Source organism: Macaca nemestrina, chromosome 4 (genome assembly GCF_043159975.1).
Source record: "Macaca nemestrina isolate mMacNem1 chromosome 4, mMacNem.hap1, whole genome shotgun sequence".
Classification (NCBI taxonomy): domain Eukaryota; kingdom Metazoa; phylum Chordata; class Mammalia; order Primates; family Cercopithecidae; genus Macaca; species Macaca nemestrina.
Window position 1 is genome coordinate 57123449 of NC_092128.1, and position 12786 is coordinate 57136234.

Here is a 12786-nt window from a genome sequence, read left to right on the forward strand (position 1 = left end):
TCCACTTCTTGATGATGGGAGTGGCACAGTCACGTTGCACAGGAGTGAGCATATAGGCCTGGGAAGAATTTGTGGCCATTTGCAATTGACCATGTTCATTTTAGGTTTTCTTTTCTTTTTTTTTTTTTTTTAACATTTTAATTAAATGGATTTATTTAAAAAGACTATAAAATTTGACATCAAGAGAGATAAAAAAGACCCATAAGATTTAAATTGACAAATAAAAAAATGATTGGCTACAAACATAATTTAAGTATAGTAATTATAAAATTTTTGTACTGTGAGTTCATTTCCCTTATAATTCTTGAAAACCATTCTAAGCAATCTATCGTTTTAGGTTTTCTACCATCTGTATTTCATTCAAATATTCACTCAGACATTTATTGTGCTCCTGGGTTCTACCGTAGGGATAGAAAAAGGCAAATAAAATAGGAGTTTTCTCTGTCAATAAAGAAATTAGATTTCTGTCTTGTCACTGTCTTTAATCAGTGCACATACTCTGGAACCCTGTACTAAGAACTGTGAGAATGTGAAAACTGGAGCAGTCATTGTCTAACCACCCTTCATCCACTTCCAAACTCTAAATCTTATTTTAATTTTATTCTGGTTCTAAGTTGTTTCTCAGGCAACTTACATCAATGTGTTAACTGATGATTAAAAGTCTATTATTTTAATAATGAAACATTAAATCTGATCTGACTGTTAGACCTGCTTCACTATAGAATTGGGGCAGAACACTAGCATTTGTTGAATTCATGCTGGAGTCATTCACTGTTAGGCTAGTAAAAGCAATTTGATGTTTCATCTTTGAAACGTTGCTTGCCTTTGTACTAAATTTTCATTTTGACCAATTGTGTCTGCCCCAGCCTCCTCAAATACTTAAGAACTGATCTATACAAAATACCATGTCAGGGACCAGATGAGATGCTCTAATAATAATAAAAAAAGCTTTACCCCTTTATTTTACTAATTTTAAAGTGGATAATACTTTCGTTCTTATTTTGGTTGCAGTTATATGGGTATTTTTGAAATAAAACGTTGATTAAATATTCCCTATTTTAATTAGAAACTATCTGCCAGATGTGGTGGATAATGGCTCCCCCTTGTGGCACAGTCATTTATGTCATTTTTAGATTGCCTCAGAATGTTCTGAGCAGGCCTTGTTTTTAAAAATAAGGGACTCTCCTCCCCACACGCTAAAAAAAAAATCCTCAGCAGAATTGAATCAACAGCTTCTGCTCCCACCCCCTCAATTCTTTGGCTCTAATAATGTTCCTATTTTTATATTTTCTTCACATTGTGCTGATACAAGGTAAAAATATCTATCTTCTATATTTATTGTGGATCACTATGAAAGTATTCTGAGGAACTTTTACTATCTTGGAATGTTGATAGGTATACTAAAACAACTACAAAAAACAGGTTTTGAAGTCCAAAATAGTGTAATGCTGGACCAAATAAGTAATATTTGTTTGCATTGAGACTCCTCAGAAACTTATAGCCAGTGTGCGTGGTGAGCCTCCTAAACAAGAAGGGTTTTCCAGACTTAGAGGACTGTAGAGCTCTCTCTTCAGGGAACATGTTTTGGGAAACAGCAGGTTGTTTTCAAGTGAGTTCTTTGGAGTTTTTTAAAAAATTGCTTATTATTACTATATTTGCCTTTTCCTGATTGCAACAGTTTTCATAATTTACATAAGAGAAAACAGTAATAAGTAAAACATCTTATAGATTTGTTTTTGGCAATATATTTCCTGTTAAGAATAGGCTACTTTTTTCCCTTTGTAGCAAGCCAATCTCAGAATCCTAAGGTGTTTTTTTTTTTTTTTTAAATTACATTGTATAAGTAGAATATTAGTTTAAACAATTGTTTAATTTTCTGTTAACCAAAGCTTCTCAGATTTTGGTATTGACACTTACTGGCAATGGGTACAATAGGTCTCTTACTTCTACTTTCTTCTTTCCCTTCATAATATTTATAGAGAATATACAAGGGGAAAAGTGATAATGTGGCCATGTTGGTCGTGGGGTTTTGTGGGGAGGGGGAGGAGATTTAGATTAAATATGTTATATTTCTTCTGAAGGCCACTATTTAAATACAAGCTTTCCCACAAATATATAATTATCATGCCTGTCTTTTATTGTGTTCTTTTTGACACATCTATATACCTAAATCAAGAGGAACTGTATGTATCTTTGTAATTCAGTGCATTTCTTTTTTTGGAAAGAAAATATATTTTATTATCATTTTTTATTTAGTTAATTTATTTTTTGAGACTGAGTCTCACTTTTGTCACCCAGACTGGAGTGCAGTGGTGCAATCTCGGCTCGCTACAATCTCCGCCTCCTGGGTTCAAGCATTCTTGTGCTTCAGCCTCCTGAGTAGCTGGGATTACAGGCACCCGCCACCATGCCTGGCTAATTTTTGTATTTTTAGTAGAGACGGGGTTTTATGTTGGCCAGGCTGATCTCAAACTCCTGATCTTAAGTGATCCTCCCGCCTTGACCTCCCAAAATGCTGGGATTACAGGTGTGAGCCACTGTGCCTGGCCTATATTTTAAAGCAGTGACATGTTTTGGCTTTTTTCAGGTTAATTTTTTAACTGCATCAGAAAACTGGTTTGATTAATGTTTACTGAAGTGAATAAAAGCAAATATAGTAAGCTCACATTAAGCGTCATCAGGATGTGAGATTTTCCAGATAAGTGATTTTTTTAGTTAGTGGAAACGTTTTAAGTACCAAGGTTCTATAAAAATACTTTCATTGCCGAACATATGCAACATAATGCAACTTTATTTTCAGTATTGGTTTGTCATTATGATACAATACTGATGTCTTAGGTCAGCTGCAGCTGTGCTTACCCTTTTCTCCTCCTTCCCCTTCTAAATTTGTGGTTTCTTGTCCTTTATTATTTTAGAGAGTAGTTATAATTGTGCCTAATACAGGAATGGATATGTAAGAAGAGGACATTTTATGAGCCATGGTCTTTGTGACATTTACTTTGATTATTTAGAGATTCTTCTAATACTTATCTGTTACCTCTCCCGCCTCACTGCCGTTGAATTCTTCGCAGTCTGGCATAGTCTGGATAGGTGATTTTTAGAGAATTGAGGCTTGATTTTTTGTGTGTGATATTGTAGATATAATTTTATCCTATGTAATAGGTGAATTGTGGTTATTTGGTATATAGTTTTGCAACAAAAGAGGTGTCACCAAAATCAGGAATTATTTACATTTTTGTGAAAAGCATGTGGATTTTATTCTTACGTTTTAACAGTGTAAGTACCATCATTTATTTTATCAAGCAGTATATGCTTTTTAAATTGGAAACGCTATGTGTAACTTGCCATGTTTGTAACATTTAAGTTAATGGTTACAACTGATGGATTTGAAATATTGTGTTATTAAACTAGAAATTTGTATGAAATGATATATAATTAAAAGTTAAATTACAGTGTATTTTAAAATTTAATACTTTTACAGATTAAGATTTTGATGACTTCAATTTAATTTTTAAAATTTGGTTTATGTTTATTCAGGTGGGTGATCATATTTTTATCTTTACTATTGGATAATAAATGTTTTGGAAGATCATTGCTGTTTGTTTTAAACATGTGATAGCTAAGCAGTTTTTATAAAGGGCAATTTCCTAATAGAATTTATTTTTGGTTTTATTAGTGGGCAAATGGGATCTGCCTCACGGTTTTTGTACATTCTGGTTAAAAGAGAGAGACTTATACTTTTGTTATAGTAAGTTATGTGTGAAAGTGAATTTTACATATCTATATGTTTTATATGTATTTTGGCATGAGATGGGAAGAACTAACTAAAAATTCAATTAAGATAATTAGCAATATAATCTGAGTAGAGTCTGTATTACTTTAAAAATTCAGGGTCTCTAAAAAATCCTTTGAAATAGTTATGAATTTTAATAGGACCATACTTTTTTTTTTTTTTTTTTTTTTTTTTTTTTTTTTTTTTTTTTTTTTGAGACGGAGTCTCGCTCTGTCGCCCAGGCTGGGGTGCAGTGGCACGATCTCAGCTCACTGCAAGCTCCGCCTCCCGGGTTCCCGCCATTCTCCTGCCTCAGCCTCCCGAGTAGCTGGGACTACAGGCGCCCGCCACCTCGCCCGGCTAGTTTTTTGTATTTTTAGTAGAGACGGGGTTTCACTGTGTTAACCAGGATGGTCTCGATCTCCTGACCTCGTGATCCGCCCGTCTCGGCCTCCCAAAGTGCTGGGATTACAGGCTTGAGCCACCGCGCCCGGCCTATTCAGTCTTTTATGTTAAAAAATTTTAATGTTTAGGTCTATACTAATTTGGACGTGTTTTATTTTGAAATAAAAAGCAATATTTGTAAACTTGGAAATTAATGTAAATGTGTAATTTGAAATGAGATGGCTAGGTCGGTAATACTTCTTCAATCAATGAAATAATTATTCTAACCTGAAATAGCAACATCTGGTCAAAACAAAATTAGTAGATAAAGTTCTTGAGTCATGACACAACATATGATTTGTCTGTAATATTACCACTCAAGTTTTACCCATTTTTTTTCCTGTTACTCAGTGATACATGTTTTTACTCACATTTAAATACATAAATTTTACACTACTGTGTTAAAGGACTGTGTTAACAGTTAGTTCTGGTTTTCTGATTATTGTATTTATCTTCTACTCTCTATAGTTTAATGATGTTATAGTTTTTTGGTTTTATTTCATGTATAGTGTGACTTTTTAAAACTACTAGACAAATGGAAAGTTTAGTTGTGCTTCGTATTTTAGAAGAATTCACGTAATGAAAATTCTTTCCTAACAGTCATCCCCTCCCCACAAGATAAACTGCCCCAATTATTTAGCTGATCGTTGTTGGTGCTGTGATGTAGTAGGACGAACCAAGTCAGTGGCAGGGACTTGATTCTGGCTTTGTTAGAACTAAATGTTTTAGGTATCTAATTTAAACAAGATAAGGAAATTTATGCACAGAGAATGTACTTATTTGTGAAGTGGAAATATATATAATTTGACTTTTTTTTTTTTTTGGTCTCGCTGTGTTGCTCAGGCTGATCTTGAACTCCTGGGCTCAAGTGATCCTCCTGCCTCTGCCTTCTGGGTAGCTGGGATTACAGTTTCGTGCCACCACCCCTAACTCTAATTTGACTTTTTAGATATATTTCAAAGCACTTGGAAAATTTGTGTTTTACAATATCAGTTGTTTGATTTCACTTTCTAAATGGCTATTGTCTCTCAAAACTCCTTATGGTCATTTGCACATACAAAACTCAGAATCTCAGAATCACTTAACAGACTTGATGTGTTATATTCTGGTAAATGTGCTAGAGTTCAGATTGATACCCTTAGCCTCTTTGTTAGACTGTGTTATAGAGATGCATAGACTGGATTTCTTACTGTGTTGCTATTAATGCATCTAAACATCTAGAGTCTGAAGACTGTTGTAGAGTTAGGCTTTAACTTTTAGCTCTCGATATAGGAGATGATAGGAATTTTTAGGAGGCAGGAAAAAGGTGAGACAATGAGTACACAATGGGGGCACAAGCTCCAACTGTTCTTTTTTTTGTTTTTGGTTTTTTTTTGAGACAGGATCTCGCTCTGTTGTCCAGGCTGGAGTGCAGTAGCATGATCACAGCTCACTGCAGCCTGGACCTGCCAGGCTGAAGATATCCTCCTGCCTCTCAAAGTGCTGGGATTACAGGCCCCTAATTTTCTAACTTGTAGGAATGGTTTGTAGTTCTGATAAGTCAATTTGTAAGTTTAGGAAAACTTAAGCTTGGATATCTGGTGAATTTATTAAAGAATTAACGTCATTAAACTGCTTTGCTGATTATAATAACAAATGAGATTCTCTGTCTTAAATGATTTTGTTTTGAAAACATATGGGTTGGATTTACTTTGTTATATTGTGATACTCTTACCAGCTGTGATTGTAACGATTCAACTTTTGATGTGACTATCTTTTATAATCTGTGTCTGTGATGTGATAAAAGTTGACCATCCATGTTTGCCTGAAATACCAAGACTCTCAGTTTTAAGACTGATAGTCCTGGGCAAACTGGGACAAATTGGTCTCCTAAATTTGGTGTCCACAAAGGCTAATCCTGAGAAAGAGACAGTTACAATTTTGCTTATGATTTGGTTATCAAAAGGAGTTGTTTTGCTTGAAGACAGACTCAACTTGTTTACTAGTGTTAGTATATGAAAACACGTAGGTTTCTTTGTCAGGATTTAAATATGCTGGCAAAAAATGTCATTACCAGTGAATCTTGAGGTTCAGATGGCTTTGTTTTGGCTCTTTGAATGCCACCCATTTACTAGCAATATGGCGGGTGAGTTTATATCATTATCAAGTTTTCTTCAGCAATCTGCTGTAAAACATTCCAGTTAAGGAAATCAAAGCTCAAGGAACGTAAATAATTTCTGAAGGTCATGTAGCTGGTAGATAGCAAAGGCACATTTGGATCTTAGGATTCCTGATTCTTAACCTCCCCTCCCCTCCCCTCCCCTCCCCACCCCTCCCCGCCCCTCCCCACAGAGTCTTGCTCTATCGCCCAGGCTGGAGTGCAGTGGCACGATCTCGGCTCAGTGCAAGCCCCACCTCCCAGATTCACACCATTCTCCTGCCTCAGTCTCCCAAATAGCTGGGACTACAGGCGCCTGCCACCACACCCGGCTAATTTTTTTGTATTTTTAGTGGAGATGGGGTTTCACTGTGTTAGCCAGGATAGTCTTGATCTCCTGACCTTGTGATCTGCCCGCCTTGGGCTCCCAAAGTGCTGGGATTACAGGCGTGAGCCACTGCGCCTGGCCGTGCATTCTTAATTCTAGTAGTTTAATTCTTAATTTCTTAATTCTTAATTTCTTAATTTCTAGTAGTTTCTTAATTTCTTAATTTCTAGTAGTTTCTCATCAGAATTAATAATAGATACATAAACTGGTTTCTAGTTAGTATTGTAAGATCAAAAAAGAAGAGCATCGCTGGTGGCCTTTTAGATATATAAGCCACTGGTGATGATTAATGTTTTCAGAGGGTCTACTTTGGAAAATTTTGATGAAAAGATATGAACCTCATTTTACTTTAGAAAAATGCAGCCAACTTTGAAAAATACACCAACTTTTGAATATTCAGATAATGAGTTCCTCTGTTCTAAGGAGATGTTAGTTGTCTAGAATTAATGCTTATTTGTCTTAACTGTGTTTTCATAAGCAGTGTGTAGGAATAGTTAGAGAAAGTAAAATAGCTTGATTTAGTGCAAGTTTTATTTTTAAAATGCCTTATCTGTTACTGTTCGTAAAGTTTTGTTTTGTTTTGCTTGCCTCCTTATGATATAATATTCTGAGATAAAAATTTATTGTTACAAAATGATAGCAAGCATTATGTGTAACTTTTAATTAAATCCATTTTCTTCAGGTAAAAATAATGTATTTAACTTTTAATTAAATCCATATTCTTCAGGTAAAAAGAACGTATTCTCATGGTACTTACAGAGCTGGCCCAATGCGACAAATAAGCTTGGTGGGAGCAGTTGATGAAGAAGTAGGAGATTATTTCCCTGAGTTCCTTGACATGTTGGAAGAGTCACCATTTTTAAAAGTAAGAGATAATCTCTCCTGGGATTAGAGTTTTTGTTTAAAAAGGCAAGAAAAACCAATATGAGTAATCTAAATTGTGATTGTTTCTTTCATGCTACATGCACTATAAATGAATGGCTGTTTCAGAAATGGAAACATTTTGGTTTATTTGAACTGGAGGGAAGGAGAGCAAGAGATGGGAAACTCACATAATTCTTGTGTGTACATGTGACATCTCAGGTCCTGATTGTAATGGCAAAGCTAAGTGGTGGGCCATGAAATAACACCTGTTAACACTTTAGGAATTTAGGTTCCATGTGTTTATCAGCTCTTTATAAACTAAGTACTAAAGGATTTAAGAAGTACAGGAAAGATTCTACTACAAATGTTTAAGACAAAGGAATGGCAGTTTAGCATTGTGGAAAACTGGCCTGGGAAATTACACATCCATATTTTAGCCTTGGCTGTACCTGTCTGGGTTGGGAAAGCCATTTAAACTTTCTGGGCTTCAGTTTCATCATCCATAAAATAACATGTTTAGACAATGTAGCCAAAGGCCCCTTTATTTTATTTATTTTTTTGAGACAGTCTCACTGTGTGTCCCAGCTGGAGTATAGTGGTGTAATGTGGAGCCCTGACCTCCGTGGGCTCAGATGATCCTCCCACCTCAGCCTCCCAAGTACCTGGGACTACAGGCACATGCCACCATGCCCAGCTAACTTTTGTATTTTTTGTGGAAATGGGGTTTCACCACGTTGCTGAGACTGGTCTCGAACTCTTGGGCTCAAGTGATCCTCCTGTCTTGGCCTCCCAAAGTGCTGGGATTACAGGTGTGAGCCTCTGTGCCCACCCCTACAGGCCCCTTTAAATAATTTGTAGCCAGATTCCTTTTTTTTTTTTTTAAAGCCTCTTCATTTTCAGAAAATATTTCTTCTTGTGAGCTGCTGGGGCTATCCCACTGAGAGAGGAATCTCTGAGCTGTGTAGTTAGGTTAATTATTTAATCAGTAACTCAAAGGTCAGTGCAAACCTGCACTGAAATTCAGGGTCCAGGTAAGCTGTGGAATGTGACAAGATTTCTAATACTCACCACATAATCTATAGGACATCTTTTCTTTTACTACTTCTGTTTGCTTGGTGTTTTTACCCTCTATGTGCATGTATCTTTTTCTTCCCTTTCTCTTTAACCTTGTTCCATTCCTTTTTCTCTTTTCCTTTTAAACTTTTTGTTCCTTTTCTACTTCTCTCTAGTAGTTACATAATGGAATTAGGTTGCATTTATTATTGAATTATATTTAAAAATTACCAAATATTATTTAAATGGTTGCTTCAAATTTAATTTTCAAAGTACATGAACTAAATGCATTATTTCTCTTTTCCTTCCGCTTCTGCTTCCCCTTCCCCTTCCCCCTTCCTTTTCTCTTTCCCTTCCCCTTTCCCTTCCTTTCCTTTGACAGGTCCTGCTATGTTGCCCAGGCTAGTTTTGAAGTCCTGGGCTCAAGCAGTCTTCCTGCTTCAGCCTCCCAAAGTGCTGGGATTATAGACGTGAGCTACCCGCACCCAACCTAAATGCATTGTTTCTACAGAAATTTGACAATCCTTTTTGAAAAGGGGGTGTGTGGTGAATTTTTAAAAAAATTTTTTTTCTCAACATTCCATGGACAGTGGCCCTCAGTTTCCTTCCTTCTTCTCTCTGTTTCTCTTTTTTTTTTGGTTTGAGACCATCCAGGCTGGAGTGCAGTCGTGCGATCTCGGCTCACTGCAACCTCTGCCTCCCAGGTTTAAGTGATTCTCATGCCTCAGCCTTTCGAGTAGCTGGGATTACAGACACTACCATGATCCGCTAATTGTTTGTGTTTTTACTTGAGATGGGTTTCGCCGTGTTGCCCAGGCTGGTCTCAAACTCCTGAGCTCAGGTGATCTGCCTGCCTCAGCCTCCCAAAGTGTTGGGATTACAGGCGTGAGCCACTGTGCCTGGCCACCTTCTTCTCTTTTCTCTTCCCGTTCCCCTCTGTCTCTTTTCTTTCTTTCTTTCTTTCTTTCTTTTCTTTTCTTTTCTTTTCTTTTCTTTTCTTTTCTTTTCTTTTCTTTTCTTTTTTTCTTTCTTTCTTTCTTTCTTTCTTTCTTTCTTTCTTTCTTTCTTTCTTTCTTTCTTTCTTTTTCTTTCTCTCTCTCTCTCTCTTTCTTTCTTTCTTTCTTTCCTTTCTTTTCTTTTCTTTCTCTCTCTCTTTCTTTCTCTTTCTTTCCTTCTTTCTCTCTCTTTCTTTCTTTCTTTTTCTTTTCTCTTTTTTCCTTTCTCTTTCTTTTCTTTCTCTTTCTTTCTTTTCTTTCTGCTAGAGGTGAATCATACCTCTAGCAGGGTAGGGGGACAGAACCATCCAAGCATAATTATTTTCTTGGTGTGTTTGAAACAATTTTTTGAAGCAAAGTATATCAATATATAGGGATATATTCAATATGTATTTCAAGTGCTTAAGTACAAAGCTGTGAATGAAAGTGTGTTTGTCAGGGGAACAATGTTATTATTAACATACACTTGAAGATACATTTTGAAAATAATTGCAATCTACATAATTATTTGTCTCCAGTGTACACTGCCATGGGGGACGCTATCTAGTCTAAAATTACAGAGTCGAAAAGATAGTGATGATGGTCCCATCATGTGGGTTCGTCCAGGAGAACAAATGATCCCTGTGGCTGATATGCCAAAGTCACCTTTCAAAAGGAAAAGGTATGTTGTATACACATTTTTATTAGAGGAGATGAGTGTTTGTATGTTGGGGTGTGTATGTTAGTTCAAAATTGGAGGAAGAAGGAAGGCAAAGTTTAGACCATAATTGGGATATAAATTTAAAAATAGTGATACATGCTAATATAATTTGTTATAAAACCTAAAATGTAAATAGGGCATGAGAAATGTAGGCAAATGACAAGAAATCGTAATGATGAATGGAAAAAATGTCATAAAATATAAACTATTTTGGAATAAATTTAATAATATTCAGAACCTGTGCTAAAAAGACTAAAACATTTTGTGGAGGATATAAAATAAGATCAGAACAAATGGAAAGCCTTACTGTGTTCTGGATTGGATAAAAATAATAGTTCTTTAAATTTTTTTGCATTTCAATTGGACTAACACTTCCATTCCTGGATAAAATGATTTTAAAATTCATAAGGAAGTAAGTTTTTCAGTGAAAGAGAAGATAAGTGAGGGGGAGCTTATGATACAGGATATTAAAAGTTACTATAAAGTTCAAATAGATCATTGGAATAAGAGTCCAGAAATAGATCTAAGTATATTGGGAACTTAATATATGAGATAGGTGGGAAGAGGAAGATGTATTTAATGAATAATGCTGGCATATTTGGCTCTCATAAAAACAAAGGCGGCAGAGCCCCTACCTTATTATAAGAAGTAAATTAAAGAATTAAGCATCACAGATAAAACAGTTAAAATATTAGAATAAAATTGTTTAAGCCTGGAGGAGACCTTCCTAAGCAAGACCAAACAATGCAGTGACAATAGTATTTGGGAGGGAAGTGACATCAACAATGAAGTTCAAAATTATGATAGACTGGACTAAAACATTCGGAACTCATGACAGACTAAAGTTAATGTCCAAAGAGCATTCTCAAGTGTAAACAACCGAGTAGAAAAATAGACCTCAGGCAGTTAAGTTTATTTTAAAAGAACTATGAGATATTTTTATTCATTATATTGGCAAAAATTATTAATATAGCAATAATATTATAGGCTGGTAGGTATGTGAAGAAACAATTTTTTATATATTGTTGACTGGAGGATGAGCTGCTGTAATTTTGTGAAAGTAATCCAGCAATAGATCATAAAATTTAACATAAAACTCTTTGATCTAGCACTCCTACTTTTGGGAATCTATCCCAAGAAATAAAAACACGAAAGGTAAATAAATTTGTGGTAAGAAAAACGTTTTAAAAGGGTCCGAATGACTGTCAACAGGGGAATGGTTGAATAGATTTCAAACATTCTTATTAAAGAGTATAGTGAGGCCAGGTGCAGTGGCTCACGCCTGTAATCCCAGCACTTTGGGAGGCTGAGGCGGGGGGATAGGGGTTTTACCATGTTGGCCAGGATGGTCTTGATCTCTTGACCTCTTGCCTGAGGTCAGGAGTTTGAGATCAGCCTGGCCAACATGAGGAAACCCCGTCTCTACTAAAAATACAAAAATTATCTCAGCGTGGTGGCACATGCCTGTAATCCCAGCTACTCAGGAGGCTGAGGCAGGAGAATTGCTTGAGCCTGGGAGATAAAGGTTGCAGTGAGCCCAGATCGTGTCACTGCACTCCAGCCTGGCCGATAGAGCGAGACTGTGTTTCAGAAAAAGAGAGTATAGTGAAATAAGCCAGGTGCAGTGGCTCTTTTATGTAATCCTAGCACTTTGGGAGGCCAAGGTGGGAGGATAACCTGAATCCCAAGAGTTCAGGACCAGCATGAGCAACATAGTGAGATGCTGCCTCTACAAAATAAAAAAATAAAAAAAATTTAGCCAGTGTGGTGGCACATGTCTGTAGCCCTAGCTACTTGGAAGGCTGAGTCAAGGACTCCTTGAGCCCAAGAGTTTGAGGCTGCAGTAAGTTATGAGTACATCACTGCACTCCAGCCTGGGTGACAGAACCAGACCCTGTCTCTTTAAAAAAAAAAAAAAAAAAAAAAAAAAAAAAAAAGGCAAAATAGTTAAAGTTTTAAAAAATGTCTTGATCTAGATGGATATTCATGACACTTGAAAACAGCCAAATGTAGTGTAATGTATCTAGTATGATTTTGTCTTTATCCAAAGAAATAAATAACAGAATCCTCCTATGTGTGATTGTGTATTTATGTGAGCACAGAGAAAAGTGTGGAGAAAATGTACATTTGTACATTAGGGTAACGTCAGTTGGAATGGATGGAGATGATGCTAGGAGAGATTATAGCCTTTTTTGTTTTTGTTTTTGAGACTGAGTCTTGTTCTGTCACCAGGCTAGAGTGCAGTGGCACAGTCTAGCCTCACTGCAACCTCCGCGTCCCGGGTTCAAGAGATTCTCCTGCCTCTGCCTCCCGAGTAGCTGGGACTACAGGCACGTGCCACCACACCCAGCTAATTCTTGTATTTTTAGTAGAGATGGGGTTTCACCACGTTGGCCAGGATGGTCTTGATCTCTTGACCTCATGATCCTCCCG

The 12786-nt window shown here is 36.4% G+C and overlaps 1 protein-coding gene across 1 annotated transcript in view; it reads left to right on the top strand.

The window, feature by feature from the left end:
* Positions 1-12786, top strand: part of LOC105475368 (round spermatid basic protein 1 like) — a 101996-nt gene that overhangs the window by 76109 nt on the left and 13101 nt on the right. The window contains exons 4-5 of the mRNA XM_011730559.3: positions 7469-7606; positions 10172-10314. Of these exons, the coding sequence (XP_011728861.2) occupies positions 7469-7606; positions 10172-10314 (281 nt within the window). The remainder of the gene's footprint in view (positions 1-7468; positions 7607-10171; positions 10315-12786) is intronic.